Source organism: Vipera ursinii (genome assembly GCF_947247035.1).
Source record: "Vipera ursinii genome assembly, chromosome: 3".
Taxonomy (NCBI): Eukaryota; Metazoa; Chordata; class Lepidosauria; order Squamata; family Viperidae; genus Vipera; species Vipera ursinii.
The window spans coordinates 123,305,402-123,323,956 of NC_139516.1; the positions used below are offsets into that span (position 1 = coordinate 123,305,402).

General features: G+C 35.8%; 1 protein-coding gene across 5 annotated transcripts in view; it reads right to left on the bottom strand.

Moving 5' to 3' along the window:
- The window catches only part of MTRR (5-methyltetrahydrofolate-homocysteine methyltransferase reductase), a 29,146-nt gene that overhangs the window by 2,934 nt on the left and 7,657 nt on the right, over positions 1-18,555 (bottom strand). For 4 of the 5 annotated variants that reach the window (XM_083360632.1, XM_083360630.1, XM_083360633.1 and 1 more), the window contains 10 exons: positions 17,049-17,379; positions 16,318-16,437; positions 15,066-15,219; positions 10,721-10,809; positions 9,656-9,836; positions 8,031-8,073; positions 7,166-7,331; positions 5,324-5,446; positions 2,385-2,473; positions 2,096-2,278 (listed from right to left, as the gene is read on the bottom strand). In XM_083360632.1, the coding sequence (XP_083216758.1) occupies positions 2,096-2,278; positions 2,385-2,473; positions 5,324-5,446; positions 7,166-7,331; positions 8,031-8,073; positions 9,656-9,836; positions 10,721-10,809; positions 15,066-15,219; positions 16,318-16,437; positions 17,049-17,379 (1,479 nt within the window). The remainder of the gene's footprint in view (positions 1-2,095; positions 2,279-2,384; positions 2,474-5,323; positions 5,447-7,165; positions 7,332-8,030; positions 8,074-9,655; positions 9,837-10,720; positions 10,810-15,065; positions 15,220-16,317; positions 16,438-17,048; positions 17,380-18,555) is intronic. The other variant, XM_083360634.1, reaches the window with a different exon arrangement.

The window sequence follows — 18,555 nt, forward strand, 5'->3', positions numbered from 1 at the left end:
CTCAAATAAATCCAGGGAAATATCTAAGGAACTGAAGGTCTATTTTGCGTTGGCAAATGCCAGTATTCATGAGCCTACCATCAAGAGAACACTGAACAACAATGGGGTGTGTGTGGCAAGATTGCAAGGAGAAAGATACTACTCTCCAAAAATGAATATTGCTGTCTGTCTACAGTTTGTGAAAGATCATGTGGATAAGCCAGAAGACTAATGGAAGAATGTTCTGTGGATAGATGAAACCAAAATAAAACTTTTTGGCTTCGATGAAAAGCATTACATTTGGTGAAAGACAAAGACTGCAATCAAGCAGAAGTTTCAAGCTATTCTCCAAAGTGCCCAAAGGCAGGACAAGAAGCAACGGATGGAAACTAGTCAAGGAGAGAAGCAACCTAGAACTAAGGAGAAACTTCCTGACAGTTAGAACAATTAACCAGTGGAACAACCTGCCTACAGAAGTTGTGAATGCTCCAACACTGGAAGTTTTTAAGAAGAGACTGGACAGCCATTTGCCTGAAATGGTATAAGGTTTTGTGCCTGAGCAGAGGGTTGGACTAGATGACCTCCAAGGTACCTTCCAACTATTATTATTATTATTATTATTATTATTATTATTATTATTATTATTATTATTATTATTATTATTATTATTATTATTATTTATTATTATTATTATTATTTATTATTATTATTATTTTAGGTAAAGGTTCCCCCACACATGCGTGCTAGTCTTTTCCAATTCTAGGGGCTGGTGCTCATCTCCGTTTCAAAGCCAAAGAGCCAGCGCTTGTCCGAGGACGTCTCCGTGGTCATGTGGCCAGCATGACTAGATGCCAAAGGTGCATGGAACGCTGTTACCTTCCCACCGTAGTGGTCCCTATTTTTCTACTTGCATTTTTACGTGCTTTTGAACTGCTAGGTTGGCAGAAGATTTACTACTATCTTATCGCATCCCATGGTGGTGGCATTATCATAGTTTGAGCCCATTTTCTAGACATGCGCACTTAGTAGGACAAAACAGAGTAAAACTATAACATGGCTGAACATGTGACAATTCACTATGGTTACATGATAAGATAGTAACACAGGTGCAGAGAGCAGGGGAAAATGTACAGACAGAAATGAACAAAGCTGGCAAAACTAGAAAAAACACAGTGACACCTCTGGACCAAGAGAAGTTGCCACCATTGATGGAACTATGGATTCTGAAGTTTACCAGAAAATTCTACAGGAAAATGCCAGGGTGCATGTCTGTTTGTGTCTGTGAACTGAAACTCAAGAGAAAGTGAATCGTGTAGCAACACAACGATCCAAAATATTAAAACTCTACAACCAAAAAAATTGTACAACTTTGTGGCAAGATAGATAGCAAATTAAATAAAGAAATCTTTCAAGCAGAAGAAAGTTAACGTTTGAATGGGCAAGTCCAAGTCTTCATTTTAATCCAACGCTCCTGAGTTAAAGGTGTTTTATAAGAAGAAATTGGCCAAAATCCATGCAAGCTGATATGCAGGACTAATCAACAGTTCTCAAGAACATTTAGTTGCAGATACAGCTGCCCAAGTTACATTACATCAGTTACTAAAATGTCACATATTTTACCATACACAAACATATAACTTTGGATCATTTTCTTCAATAAATAAATGAACAACTATAATGCTGCTTACTCAGTACCTATATATCAGTATGAGGCAAGAGACAAGATTTCTCTAACTGGTGTTTTTAGCCTGTTTAGGGTTGTTTAATCTTGCCTTTTTTCTCTGCATCCTAGCCCCCTTACTTGCCTTAACTTGTAACCCGATTTCATTTTTCTTCAGTCTTTCAAGCAACTTTTATTGTTATCCTGTCATCTTCCCACTGAGAGCAGTAATGAAAACTGCCTCCAGGATTTCCTTGTCTTTAAAAAAAAGTCATAACCACAAAAACACCTGGATTTCTCATTGATTTGGGGGTTTTATATTATTTAGCTCTCACTTTTTGTATTGCCAGTGATGAAAGCCTGAAGGTTGGTGTTTATACATGCTAAGCTCACAGCCGCAAACTGTTTAACACATTCTTGCATCTCCAACGCTTATAAAAATTTAGCATTACTCACCCACACACATAAAAATATCCTTTCTCCTGTAGCAAAATCCTACTAATCTCTTTACAATAAAGCCGGAGGTTATCTTGAACGTACTTAGGAGGGGCGGTTTTGGCTACAGCCGGAACATCTCTTGAGAAGCAAAGTATCAGGTAAGTTAACACGCCATTTTCAAGAAAGCTGCTGAGCTCATCTCTGAAGGAGAAAACCAAAGAAGAGGTTGGAATGAAGAAATTATGGTTCCGGTGGACAACTTCTCAACGTTAAAATGCTCCTAAGAAGGAGCAGAAGAAAAACTTACCGGAACAAGTAATCTCTGGCCTTATAGCGGCAGCCAAAAAACAACCACGTCTCTCCAAACATATAATCTGCGTGCTTTTCTCTGAGCTTCTGCCTAAAAAAAAATCCAATCAAAAACAATGCAGTTATAAAACGGATAATGCATAGCTTCTATCTGAAAAGCTAAGCTGTTATTAGTTCCTGAAGGAGAAACAGATTATTAAACCTAAAATTTACAATATGTGTAGCAAAATATTTATTTTTACATACAAAGAGTAACCCGTATCTTCCATTATTAATATAAATTGTACAGAAGAATTATACCTGCACAGCATTGTAAAGGATTCTGGATCTGAGACTCCCATTGTAATGAAATTACTGTTTTGCACTTAATAATGCCCTCAGTTATGGTAGCAAGGTACTTTACACCTAGAATCTGAGAGCAAATTGAAACTCTTGATCAATCAATTCCATTTACCAATAACTCTGTGCTAATCTGGAATTAGGGATCATCGTGTGCAAAAGTTTAAGCACTCATCAAACTGCACATTTCAATGAATCCCTAAATGAAGAAAAGCTAACACAAGCTAAAACCTTTCTGCAACTTTAAATAAACATATACTATTTAGTGTAGCAATTTACAGATTCAGAATAACAAAAAGTGAAGATGACAGTTTCGGCAGTTAGGTCACCCTTTCAGATTAGTACTATGCAGCATCTCCTTTGGCAGAAGCTTGTTGTTGTTTTTTCCTTTATAGTTAAGTACCTATATTTCTTTCGGATTTTCCCTCCTATTCTTCAAGAACTCTTCTAGGTTAGAAATATTCTTAAAGCTCCTTCATGTATTGTATATCTGACATTTCTCCACAAATATTCAGTAAAATTCAAGTCTGGGAACTGCAAATACCATCCACAAACCTTTACCTATCTAGACAACACTTTATGGTTGAAACCTGAGGAACAGGTGTACATTCAACTATACTTACAATAGTAGAAATACACTAAGTCAATTAAACACAATGCTGCAGTGTTTCACATAAATAGGAGGGGCTTTTAGACATATTTCTTGTAGATTAACATAGATCCTATTTCTCCTACTTGATATTCACTCAGTCCATTATCGGATCAGAATGGCCTTATAACCCTGAAATGCTTTCTGTTGTAACTAAATCAACATTTTACTCGTCTCATAGCTGCATATAACATGCATTGGCTATTTTAATAATATGGAACAAATTGGTCCCAGCAGCTTGTTAAGCACTGACTTGCATTATTAACAGTAATGACAACCAATCTGTTGCCTCTCCATTTTCCAGGGCAGTGCCTGGCTATCTCAATTAATGCTATTCTACGAATTTATGACTCAGTTTTTAAAAGAAGTCATTTGGCATGGCAACCATTCAATTTCATGCTCCACATACGGCTACTTTTCTAGAAAACTCTCCTTATTACTCTTCCCTATATTACAAAATGAAGCGTAAAGTTTGATGTGGTAAACTCATGCTAATTAAATGAATAAATTGCAATGTTTTTGGAATGAAAAAAGGGTCAAATATTGAACTTAGGATGTTCTGCACATCTACAGTTCAGCTTTGACAGTTATTGTCTTCAAGCATAACTGATGTGATGTTTAAAAAGCTGCAGCTCACATCAACCAATAAAAGAACCTTTGACATACTGAAAAGAAATGGTAAGTTGAAACCAAACTAATCCAAGCAACTTTCCAAGCATCTATGATCATAACATACTATCACAGCGAACAAAACTAATTCGAAGCTTTTATTCCCTAATTTGCATAAAATGCTCCTGAAATAACAACGTATGCAAACAAGTAACTTGAATATTTCATTTAGCGTAGTTGTAATCTATTAAACCAAGATGAACTGGAAATAAGATATTGGGATTCTATTTTGCTTAACTAGCATCATCTGGCTTAACTCAAAAGTTAAACAAGGTCAGATCAAATTCATATTTGAAAGGCAACCTCTGGGAAAATTGAAGTGAAGAGGGGGAAAAAACAGACATTATCACAGATATGATTAATTGGGAATACTAGAGTTTAATCTAGGTTGGTCTTTTCACCATTCATTACACATAAGAAGCATGCAGTGAGACTGCCTATACTTTTATACACTTTTAAAACATAATAATTTTATTAATCTTTAAAAACACTACCATGTTAATTATTAATGTTACTTCTTATAAATTACAGTAAATAGCACTATAGCAATATATTACTTTAGTGTAAAGACTATATAGAAACCTAGGTTGCTACAGCGCCATGGTGGCACAGTGGTTAGAATGCAGTACTGACTGCTGGCTGCCAGCAGTTCTGCATTTTGATTCATGATTGACTCAGTCTTCCATCCTTCTGAGGTCGGTCAAATGAGGACCCAGATTGTTGGAGGCAATATGCTGACTCTGTAAACCACTTAGCGAGGGCTGTAAAGCACTGTGAAGCGGTATATATGTCTAAGTGCTATTGCTATTGCTAATAAAAACAGCTATGTAGCAAGAGGGGGGAAAAAGCAAACACCCCTCCGCCTAAAACCTATACTAAACTACTAACAGTGGGATGGGGGAGAATTTTTCAAAACAGGAAAAAGATGACAAATAATCACTTGAAGGCAACAGAATAACAACAACAACAACAACAACAACAACAACAACAACAACAATAATAATAATAATAATAATAATAAAACAAATGTAAATCTCTAGCAAAAAACAAGATCTCCCAAGCCAGCAATTCCCCATAGCTTATGCTCTGTAATAATACAATTGGACTGGTTGAAGATCTCATTCATAGAAGACATGCCTCGCGAGACAAAGGACTCTGTCTCCATGGCATACAATCATATCTGATTGTTCGTGATCAGGTAAACATTTTCAGAGTGTTTCCACTCATCAACAGAAGCTAGAAAGTAGGTTGTTGGTGACAGACTGACATATTTAAAAGACTTGCCTATGCTGAAGAAAGCTGATAAATGGTGCAATTCCAGTTCCTGGACCAACCATAATAAAAGGAACAGATGGGTTGTCTGGTAGGTGGAAAACATTTGATAGGCGAGACGTTATGTTGATCTAAAATGCAATTAAAATGAAACTGAAGAAAACGTACAAACCAATATCCTCTCCCACAGTGATTAGGCATGATTCCTGATTTTATTTTATTTTTATAAAAAAAAGAAGATACACAGGAATGATTAAAGTACGAAATAATTAATGATTTCTACTGAAAGGAGGTGAAATAAGATGACAGAAACTCAATTTCTAACATCAGAAATTGGTTTACCAAGTGCAACATTTGTCTTTGACATTTTCTACCACAGCATGGTATGACAGTTTTGAAAGGAACAATTATGATAGATTGTTAAGAAGGTCACAGACAAAAGAACAGTAAAAGTCACAGGCCTCGCTTCTTTAAAACATAGTTTCTGTTAATGTAACAAATGAAAGGCTTGTGTCATTATAAGCGTTTTTCATACAGCTGCAAAGATCCCTGCTGTTTCTTTTAGCAAATACTTGATGTCATGAAATAATTTCTGTTTTAAATAACTGCCATTTCCCTTTTGGCCATAGAGCACTTCATATGGTTGCAAGTTGATTCTTGTCACTAGAAGTGGTTTGTTTCCTACAAACGAATTCTGAAATTCTTAGATTATTTATATACTCTTCAACAGAATTATTATTATTATTATGCTCTTTTTTACTTAATTTTTATTAAAGAAATATTTGTAAAGACAAAAAAAAAAGAAAGTCAAGGAAAAGAAAACGTGGTTAGTAAAAAGAGAAAAAAAGGAAAAAGGAGGTGAAGCATTGGCTATCAATCTTCTTTGAAGCAGTCATAAATACATTATATTTTATCCTGTCTCTAAGATTACATCCTGGCTCTCTTCTTTCCATATTTTACTTTTTCTAGACATCAAACCTATGAATCACAAGTTCATTTTTTTCCATTTTCAGTAAAAAGAATTTCCAGTCACTGACAAATCTAAGCATTTTCTTTTCTCTAACTAAATAAGTCAATTTTGCCATTTCTGGAAATTCTGTTATCTTTACCAACTATTTCTCCATTTTGGGTATTTCATTTGGGTATGTCCGTCCATCTTTGTTCATATTAGTCTCACTGTGGACATTATGTACAAAAATAATCTTCCATAAATCTTTTCTAGTTATTTATCCATTAATCCCAATAAGAAAAGATCTGGTTTCAGTTGAATATTAATCTTTAACACTCTTTTATTTAAACCTCAAATTTTCTAGCTTTTTTACAAGTCCACCAAGCATGATAAAATGTTTTCCACATTTCCTAGACAGAGCTGAAGAACTGTTATACATTCTAGAAAGTTTTTGTGGTGTCACATACCAACAGTACATCATTTTATACAAATTATTTTTAAAATTATAATAAACATGTGTAATTTGTAAATTATAATATATCTCTCAACAACAATCCCAAATCAGTGTACATTAATCATAAAATGATTATCAAAGATAGTTCTTACAGTTAACTGCAACAATATTTTATGATTTAGCTACCTTTTTCATCCATCCTCATCTTCCCATCTCCCAAATCCATCCAAACTTCCTACATAATAATCCAACATTCTGGCCCTCAAGAGTGGAAGTTTCCATTTTCAGAACCAGGTCTGCTAGTAGAGTGATCTCTTTACCTAGGACTCTAAAATTATATTCTATAACTGCTACTACCCATCCACAAATCACTATACTAAGAATGGAAGCAATTATTTTCTCAGATTGTGCCTTGCAAAACATAAGCTTTTCGTCAACTGTTAATACCTGTGGAGAGAAGAATTCTTTGCTCTTCTGATTCACCTGAAGGACTGGGGCAACCAGATCAGCTAGCCAACCCGTACAGACCCCTCTTCGCAGTTCACCTAGGTGGGATGGAAACTCCAGAATATTAAAGATGAAATGCATCTTTCCAGGATGAAACAAAGTCGAACTGCAATGAAATAGTCAAAGGAAAAACCAAATGTTCTGTTGAATAATAATAAAGTATTCTGTCAAAGGCAAGGGTTATTCTGGACAGTTAGGCTGCTGTGCGCTTTACGAGACTCTTTTTATTCTCAGAATGATCATAAGATATTACTATTGTCCAAAATTCCAGATAGGAATCTGAGGCTGAAAGCATGTGGTCAGTTACGACAGTTAATAGGAAAGAAAATTCCCAAGAGTTCTCTGATTATATTGTTCAGTTTCTCTGCATGGTATATCCGAATTCCAATGATTAGCCTTGCAGAAAGACAGCTGAGGAATCACAAACACACACCAAGAAGGTGCTGCTAACCTGCTAACAGCTTTGTAGTTCAAAGGCCTGAGACTTGGCTCCAACTTGAATCAGTTTGAAACAGTGGTTTGCTTGGACAAATGAGCCACAACAAACCACAGGAACTTCCAAAACAGAGATAATGCTTAGCCAAGACACCTATTCATTCTGCTGTTACTAGTGCTGAGAAACAAACCACAAGAAATCTAACTAAGTATATCTGGAAATGACCTCCAGTCTTCAACTGTTAAGCTAGTACACTTCCAAGATTTCAATTTAACTTCTCAGTTATCTCCTCCAACCATAAAAAGATTGGATCCATTTAAACAAATGGAAAAACACTTCCCGTTCACCATTAAAATGTAATTACATTACCTTGCAACTGAATAGGGTCTGGCTTGCAACTTTGGAAGATGTTCTGAAAAGGAACAAACCTGTGAGTATAAGGGTTTAGCCTTGAATCCTCTCTCATCTATTTACAGAAACAAAACAACCACTAAATCTTCTAACAATTAGGTATTTGTATAAAACGTAAAGCATTCTGAAGCATTCTGTATATTGGATTCTGACTGCAACTTTTATAAACCTTCCAATAGAGAAGTCCAATAATACTACCACTATATCTAACATCACCTCTAAGCTTGATTTATACTCATACAGTTGGGCAGGCTTTCAACTGCTAGATTGGGGAGATGGTTAATTGGGTTTAAGAGAGAGGTGGTGTCAACACTATGAAAGAAGCTGTGATATATTCCCTCCTGAAGAGGTACGGCTTGATTCAGCCATTGAGACAACTACTGGCTGATCTCCAATGTTTTGTGGTGGGCAGAGGGATCTGTAGAAGAGTTGTCAAGGGGAAAACAAGTGTTATGCTGTAAACTTCTTTTCTATATGTGCCATAACCCTGAGTAGGTATGTATGAAAGGAGAGAATTTGTATTGCAAAAATACAATACTGTTTCTTTGATAAAAACATCATGCCCTGCAGAGGTCTCTGGGCAATAGGTGTCAGGTTACAGAGGGATAGTTCTAAAGCAAATGGATTATCTGGATCATTTACAGTCAGCACATAAATGGTTTTGTTACAATGGTGGATGATTTTTCTCAAGGCCTGTATGGAGAGGGTGCAATTTTCCTGATCTCTTTAGATCTTTTGGCAACATTCTTTATCGTTAACAAGGCAATTCCAGAGTCATTTTTGAGTTGTCAGCTTACATACAGCCAACTAACTTCTGGACTATCTATAATTGTTGGGATTTGGTAGAACTGTTCTTTGATGGTTCCAAACTAAGTAAATGGCAATTCCAGTTAAGAGTATGTGTGAGGAAATAATAGTCGTGCCTATAATTATTCCATTATGGTGCTTGGTCCTCCTTTCCGTATTATTTAATATCTACATAAAACCACTCATTTGTCCCATTCAGTTTCTCAAGAAGCGTATGCTGTGTGAACTGGGTGAAGCCTATTGATGCACTTTTTTATGACTGCCAACAGACTGTGAACATAAGAACTTCTCTTAAACATCTTGCCTTTCAAAAGGCAGTGAAGACCTTATTTTCCTGCAGGCATTTGAGCATTGAAGTAAAAAGGCTATTAATTAATTAAGACTATTAATTTTGTTTCTCTCTGTTTTGACTGTAATCCCCTATGAGTGCAGGTGGTCTGTAAAAACCTTTAAATAAATAAATAAGCAAACATTACAAAATGAGTACAGGGTGAGGCTGAAGATAGGAATTGGCCTAATTCACTCACTAAATTTATGGCAGAAACAAGACTGAAACACGGACTTTCCAATTCATAGCTCCATAACTTAGTTCTTGTTCCAGATGTACAACTTAATATGGAATATATAACTCAGACAGCAAGACAAGTCATAGTGTAAAATTTATTAGGGTCATTCAGCTAAGCTTGTTTGGAAAGTGGGCAGCACATCAACTTTTAAATACATAAATCTTTAGTATCTTGTTTTCTCTAGTTGAAACATTCCATAAAACGACTCACCAATCAAGAGACTAAGTGGAGGCTTGCAAGTTGGGAAAACCCGGAGCAAATCTAATAAACTAACACTAGGATTCCTTATAAAAGAGTTATAATCCGAGGATCCTTGCTTGCTACACAATTCTTGAAGTCTTCTTTTTTCACTATTGCCAGTGGTATATTCTACCAAAGAGCGCAGAAATGCCTAAAAAAATAAATAATTCAAATAATTCATACTTGACCATGAGTTAACAAAACTAACCTACACTATTTAAAATATAGCCTTCCTACTCAATCTCATGAAGTTAGTCATAATAAATGGATCCCCAAACCAAAAGGAAACAGGTATGAATTGAGTTTGAAGCAACCCATATGTTTAACACTTACATTAAAACTATAGAAATGCATAAAAATAAATGAAAAATAAACACAATTTAATATACATTGTGCTTTTATAAATATATAAAATGTAAGCAAGTTGAGAAACACTGCCAGTAAATAGAAGTCTCCATAGATTGTTAGGTGATGACATCTAGTGGATTGTACTGAAAAAATATCAAAATGTTCATCTGCAGACATACAATTTAAACATTGGGTATTCAGACTCAGCTTATTTAGTTGAAAAAGTAATATTATCTGCACACACAAAAGCAGCATTATTCAAACATGTAGTTAATTGATTATTACTATGAGCTCCACAATAGTAATTTTATTCAGTGCAAAAAAGAGACAAATCTTTTTTTTATAGTGTTCATAGAAACATTTCCTGATTCTGAAGTGATATAAAATTATTTCATTAAGTATATTCAACTGTTTATACATTTATTGTATTGCCCATCAAAGATATGAAAAAGAGAAAGAGAAAGAACGATGATGCATTTTTCTCAACATCAGGCAGCAATCAACTTGGCTAGACGGTTAAGTAAGCAACACATTAGCTTTTGAAGACATTTAATTTGAAACCAGACAGCACAGCTGCAACACAAGAGACAAACTAAAATGGCATTTGGTCTAGACTCAAAGTGAATCTTGCTCTGTACCAAGAATTATAGTTACTGACTACATGAAAAAAATAAATAGAAAAAATACCTTTTTGGGAACTGCTCTGATTTCCAGACAACTTGTAAAAATAAATTTAACAGTATTCTTATCTGGTATATACTGTGGCAATGTTGCACCTATGTTAAAAGAATAATATAAGTTAAAACAGAGACCATATAGAAAAACCTTCATCTTCTATATAATTAATTGGAAATCTACAAAGCAACCCAACTCCTTTGGATCAGGTAGTATAAAGCAAGACCTGGGATATGATTTGCCCATATATTCTGAGGACTGCAGTGAGCATGCTCGTAACTGACAAGCCCAAAACTCTTAGAGGATAATCCTGAGGGGTAAATAGAAAACCCTGCCTGAAAGAGACTTCCGGTTTGCCACGCAGCCGCTCTGGACGGCTGGGAGACTTGCTTTTTCTCCCCCATCCAGTTTTGCATCGCTGGGGGACCCTGAAATGGGCCGAAAGTCGCCCCAAAGAGGCGACCAGCAAGGAGGGGTGCTCGCTGGATCGCGGGAGAGCTTCAACTCTCCCGTTAGACCTGGCATTCCCTCCAAACTGGCAGACGAAAGGACTGGCCATTATGGCTCGTCCCTAGGCTGTGAACAGCCGAAGTCACATTTTCCACCAGGCAACTTTTCTTTTTTTTTTTTTGTATATATTTTATTGATATTTTTTAACATAACATAAATAATTCAGTAATTTGTAAACAGTATGTTGTCTGGGTAACATTTATAAGACAATCTTTAACAATTGATTTCTATAATCTATATTCCATATGTTAATTTCATTTGATTTCCCCTTTCTCCAAAGTATCTTTCTTTGCAAAACATTAGATTAAGACAATTCTCATTATTTTGATTAACAACAATTAAGTATATAGTTTTTCCAATAATCCTATTTGACATTTTAGTTGCCTTATCGTAAATCCTGTTACCTTGCTTATTTCAGCTATTTCTCCCTCCAGATTCTAAATATTCTTACTAGTGACACTTTTTTCAACAATTAACTACATTTATATTGGTGGATTTGATTCTATTTTTTCCATATAAGCCCTCTCATAGTTTTATATTTCTTAATCAATAAGTAAAAAAGTAGAAAGAGAAAAGAAAAGAGGAGAGAGACAAAAAGAGGAAAAAAAGAAGAAAAAAGAAAAGAAAAAAGCACTGAGATACAAAAAATAACATACAACTTAAAATATGTATCCCTCCTAATTTAATATATATTTATTCCCTCAATTTCTTATTCTTTTTGACCATAGCTAAGAATGTATTTAATCTATTTAAACTATTCAACAAATATTGACATTTGAAAATTCAGAGAAGACATCAACAACTTTGAAAAAGGAAAAGGTTTCTTATACAACTCAGAAGGAACTAGAGGATATAGAAAAAAAAACCAGTTGGATGAGAAGATAAACAATTCAGAACAACCAAGTCGATATGGAAGAATAAAGAGATGACCCACTAGAGCTACAAGTCCTCAAAAAAAATAGCGACCGGATGGTTTTGTCAATATCAATTAATATACATGATATTACAAGGAGACTGGTTCAATGACCGAAAAACAAGGACGTGAAAGATGATTTGGCAAAGGAAAAAAGCCAGAACAAGACTCAAGAAGAATGGAGTTTCGACCATCTTATTGAAATCTAAAACAGAATGTACTTAAATAGATAAGATGTGCATGTTGAACACAAGATGTTGTTATGAAGTGAGATAAAGAAAAAAATTTGGTCATTAAAGTTTAGCACTATAAATACTAACAGCTAATTTGAATATTGATTTGTGTATAAAGGTCATGTAAGGGTGAACAATGTAGATAAGTTAAAAACTTATTGTTAAAAGTAATAAATAAGTCTATATGGAACGTTAAAAACAAAAATTATTAGTTTAAGCAAGAGATAGCAGATACAAAGAGGAAGAGAGAGGAAGTATTAAATACTGAAATAAAAAGAAATTTTGATTATAACTTTAAAAAACTAGCAAAAAGGAAGGATATCATATTGTATCCTTAACTTGTTGACATAGAGGTTCAGAAGTTAAGTAGACAGGATGTGTATTTTGAATATTAGACTGTGAGGAATAATGATAGATGAATTGGGAGTATATTAAAAAATTGGGAATGATAAATATCAAATGTTAAATCTAAATGTTAGTGGAAATTAAAACTGAAAAATCTATTAGGTCATTGATTGTCTAAAAGATTGTATGCTAAAACAACTAGAATGTGTGTTGGATATATGTAAGAAAGCTATCTTCTATGTGATTGATAAGATAAAATTTGTCTTTTAATTTACAATAGACAGTATATATGAAGGGAAAAAGAGAGGAAATGTTTATGGTAGCAATCTGAAATCTGTACTAATGATATCTGTATGTAATTGAATCACTACTACTTAGTCACCATGTTGCTTTTCAAATATGTGAATGAAATCTTAGAAAATCAATAAAATTTGTATTAACAAAAGAGAAAACCCTCCCTGAAACACTTCAAGTACCATGTGCAGAAGCATTCTTGGCATAATGTTAAAACTTAACAAGATCAACTGCAGATAGTTTGCATCCAGTGAGGTCCATTTGTATCTAAATGACAGACTGAAAGGAGCTTTTACAGCAGATTTTGTGGGTGTGCAAAGAAAGAGATCAATGGGAAGTTCTATGCCTGAGTGGAAATCCATTTGTATTACAGTTGGATAAAAGAATGTCCTAAGAACGTATCTTTTCAGAAGGGATCTTAGAATGTAAAGTTCGGGAGGGAAAGAAACCCCCAGGGAAAATTCCTGGAATGATATTCCCCAACTTGGAACGCTCCAGCATTCCTGTGACAGCATCCCCGAAATTCCAGCCATTGTGGAATTCTGGGAGTCACAAGTTCCAACATAGTTTACTGGCACCCAGCTGAGCAAGATTGAGATAATTTTCTTTATGGATTAACTATTTGACTGATACTGAGATGCAGAACAGTAAGTTAGTATATACCCCAAGCAGAGCCCAGATTTCAGTTATGAAAGGATTTTCTTTCTTTTATTTGGCAATGACAGAATCAGAGGACAGTTTCTTATGAATCAGAGACAAACTGACATTGTCCCAAGGGCACTTCTATGTCTCCTCCATTTTATACTGAGGCAAGGCAATTTTATGTAAATTGATCTGACTTCTGAAAGGATGCTTTTGATAAAGTTTTGAAGATCACATTTCAGTTTTGAAGATCACATTGGAACTGTGGCTAGGGGGGCATTTGCCCAGATTCGTCTTATATACCAATTGCGCCCCTTTTTGGACCGAGATGCCCTACGTACAGTCACCCACGCACTCGTTACCTCCCGTATTGATTACTGTAATGCTCTCTACATGGGGCTGCCCTTAAAGACCACCCGGAGGCTTCAGCTGGTGCAGAATGCAGCTGCACGGGTTGTGATGGGAGCTTCCCGATACTCCCATATTACACCCCTCCTGCGTGAGCTGCATTGGCTACCAGTTGCCCTCCGGGTGAGATTTAAGGTGCTGGTACTTACCTTTAAAGCCCTACATGGCTTAGGTCCGGGATACTTGCAGGACCATCTGCTGCCGGGAACAAATTCCCATCGTCCAGTACGCTCACACAGAGAAGGCCTCCTCAGGGTACCGTCAGCTAGGCAATGTCGGCTGGCGACCCCCAGGGGGAAGGCCTTCTCTGTGGGAGCACCAACCCTATGGAATCAGCTCCCCCCTGAGCTTCGGATAGCCCAAAACCTCCAATCCTTTCGCCGCGGCCTCAAAACACACCTGTTCCACCAAGCTGACCTAGACTGACAGGCATTTTAATTAATTTATATTTAGTATTTTTAATTCATTTTTAAATTCTCTAATTTTTTATTGCACTGATGTTCTCAATTTCATTTTATCTTGATTTATGCACTTATTATATGTTTTACTGTGAGCCGCCCTGAGTCCTTCAGGAGATAGGGCGGGATATAAATCCCATCAATAAATAAATAAATAAATAAAAGATCCAAATAAATTCAACAAAAATAAGATTAAGTTTATAAATTCAAGTCTATGTAATAGAAAATAAACCTGTAAGTTGGATAAAAGTGTATATGTATATGAACACAAGCCTAAGCTGTAAATAAACCTAACAGCAAAAATAATGCAATGATTCACACAACCATTTGAGGGGGAAGCCAAACCTACAACCTCATCAAATGTCATCTGCTGATGGCATTTGAGCTAGCATGCATTATTGTAAATAAAAAAGCATAAAAAGATGTGTGTTTATTTTAATTATATAAATTAATGAAAGACAGTCTCCAGACAAAAATAGGAATATAACTCACGAGACTACATTACTTCTGAAAAGGTAGCATAATATGCCTTGTAAAACTGACATATAACTTACCTCTCTTTTTAGTGCCTTCCTTAACTCTTAAGCAAACAAAATGATCTTTTTTTCCCAAGAGTCCCAAAATATCAAGAAGTTCCTCCACCTCCAGTGCACTATTGGGACAAATTATATTAAAGGCATCTCCCGGCTGATAGTTAAATGTTGTTTCCTGTATTCAAATCATCATCATCATCATCATCATCATCATCATCATCATCATCATCATTATTATTATTTGCACAGTCAGCCAGATATTTAGACTGGATTTTGCATTTTTCTTAACTTATTGTGTCTTTCCCAGGGACCTGGGATATTTGTCCTTAACCTTTTCTGTTTCCTCTAACATAATCACAGATGCACTGAAGGAACAATCAACCAGAATGACATTGAGAATTTATCAGATAAGTGTGTATATTGCCATTTTACCTATTTATAGGAATCTCACCAAACTAACTGCATTCACTGCAGAACATCTAGATAAGCAATTCAAGGTTGGGGTGAGGGGAAGGTCTGGTCTCCATCACTTGCTCCCCTTCAGCGATTCCAGGGTAGCCAGTTACTTAAATTCCTTCCCTCACTTCAGCGGCAGATTCCACATCTGGAATACTGATTCTAATTCTTTTTACTGAATTGCCCAAATTAGGTATTACATTTCTGCTGTTCTTGTCTTGTTTACTTTATAAACCTATCAACAGTGAAGCCTTAGCCAATACATTTGTGATTAAATATATGTCAACATTAAGAAGTGTTTTCTGATTAGCCTTCCTTTTTTACCCTCTATACCACTTTTCTTACCTTTTCCCAGCTTGCTTCTGCATTTATCCTCCCACTCACTTCCAAGAAAAGATTAATTAGACCCTCTAATATCAGCCTAGTTTAGACAAGTTCTATACTGAGATCCAGCTCCTCCTATCCCGCTTGCTTTTCCCTTATTTTAATTTCTAAACTGCGCCATTTTCTGGGTTTTGTTTTACTTATTACCCAACTAATATGAAAGAATATCAAATTCCATAATTTAGAGATCAAAGAGGCTTTTAGAATACCTCCTTTACATGCATACACACAAGTGAGGAAACCCTACATTAGTTAAATAAAGATTTAATTCCCCAGCGAACACTGAATGCCAACTATCTAAAATAAACCAGTGCAGGGAAAGCAGAGTTGGCTTGCTGAAGCTTTGATTAGCAATACATCACATTGAAATACATATTGCAGTTCTATTTTTATCAATATCAGCTGAAGTAATTAAAAACATCCATCAACTTACAGAAATATCCAGTTCAACCAGCAACGTTTTTTTCACTGCATCATCCCTAGTAAGTTGAATGGCCTTGGTGACAGGAACACGATAAATGGAGTTCTCTGAAGTATAAAGTAGGCTGGCATTCTGCAAATAAATTGACAGAGGTTTAATTCAAAGAAATAATTACAAGAAATAATTACACAAGATGTTTGATATTTACACTTGATGAACAATCCACCCAAATAAAGCCCTTTTAGGGCCACACATTTCAACACAGAATATTTATTTTCCACCTGATGGAACACGTGTCACCCTCATTTTCACATGACATCCATATATTTTAAGCCTTTTCCTCTATTGGAATATGAATATCAAAGGAGCAAAGCCCAAATTTGCTTTTAATAGGTGGTAGAACAAGGAATCTCGGCACAATTTCCCCACTCCAAGGAACCTAGACTTTGCTGAATTCTAGTCCTTGCTTTGTAGGTATCAGAGGACTGCAAACTAACTTACAAGAAAAAAACTTTATATTAAAGATCTAATTACGGTAAGTCTGAATAAGATAGGCTGATGTTGAAGAATTCATGCTAATATCCATGTTTTCCTAATTTATCAGCTACTCAATTATAATTTTAGAAACACATAAAAATTGTAAAGACTCTTCTATATGTTTAGCATGAATTCTAAAGCAAAATTCAAGATTCCAGATTCTGAGGTATTTATGGCTACGCCATCTTTAATATGGGAGATTCTACCTGACCACAGCTTTCTTCAAACTGCACCTCTAGGTATTCCGGTGGCAAAGCAGGAATATTAAGTGTAGCCTTTGAGAGTGGAGGCACTGAGAAAGAAAGTGATGGTTGAGAGTTTTCAGTAGGAAGTTCCGAGTCAGTATCTTCTTTCAATGAAATATTATTTTTCACACCGGAATCTTCAGTGTTCAAGCATTCTGCTTGGAGGCCTATACTTAGATTAGAAAACTTGTTGGCACAAAAAGATACATTTTTGTCTTCTTTTCTAGATGCAAACTCTTGATTAAGTGCAATCCAAAGCCCAGCAATCCATGGTTCAACCACCAGCTCCAACCTGAAACAAAAATCCAAGAGAGTAAATAAATGAAAAGATCAGGGCAAAATCATCTCTTTTGACTTGGTCTTGACTTGAGGGTGACTTCATGGTCATATCCATGTAGTTTGCTTGCCAATAACCTGGAAATGATTTGTCACTGCTCAGAAAATAAGCAGAGTTGATCGTGGTTGCTGCTTGGATGAAGACCATAGTGGGATTTTAGGCTGAAGGAAAACACTGATAATCCACTTCCGTTCTGTTGCTCAGAAAGCAATACAGATATCTCTCTACAGACACCAAGGGACTTGAAAGAGGCTAGACTTTAAATTAAATAGAACAACAGTTATTGCAGGTAGCCCTCGACTTACAGCTATTTAATGACAGTTTGGAACTATGGTGGCTTCAAAAAAGGTGACTTATGACTCACCCTCGATAATATAACCATCGCATCCCCCCCCCCTGCGGCCACATGAACACAATTCAGGTGTTTGACAACCAGCCTGAACTGACAACGGTTGCAGACTATTATGCTCACATTATTGCAATTTGCAACCTTCCCAGCCAGCTTCTGACAGGCAAGGTCAATTGGGAAAGCTTAGTTTGCTTAAGGACCACATGATTCGCTTAAGGACTGTGGTAAAATGGTCATAAAATTGGATCTGGTCACCTGATGACTTGCTTAATTACTATTATCGCCTAGCGACCAAAATTCTAGTCCCAATTCTACTTAAGTCGAGAGCTAATATTTAATTGGCGGCTGATAAAGAAAGCCCATAAATGCCACAATAACAAACATACTTTTTGGAAATCCTTATGTGAGCATTTTCACAAAGAAAGATATAAGAACTTACTGTTGCAAAGAAAAGAAAGGCTAACCTACATCCTTTTCTCTACAAGCTCACCCAAACATCACCTTAATGAACTTAAGATACAAATATTTTCTGGAATTGATATAGAACAGGGGTGTCAAACTGTGGCCCAACGGCCTTTGAAACCTGTGATATAGAATCAAGGTAAAATGATAAAGATGACAGTTTACTCAAGGCTCAGCAAATAACAGCTGATAAGGAAAGAAATGTAAATCAACAAATGTCTTGGGGGAAAAAAATGCTGGCCAGGGTGGTTTTGGGTGGTTTCACTTTCAATAGGATTGGGCAGAAGAGTAGTTGAAATCCAGTCCAAAGTTCAGAGATG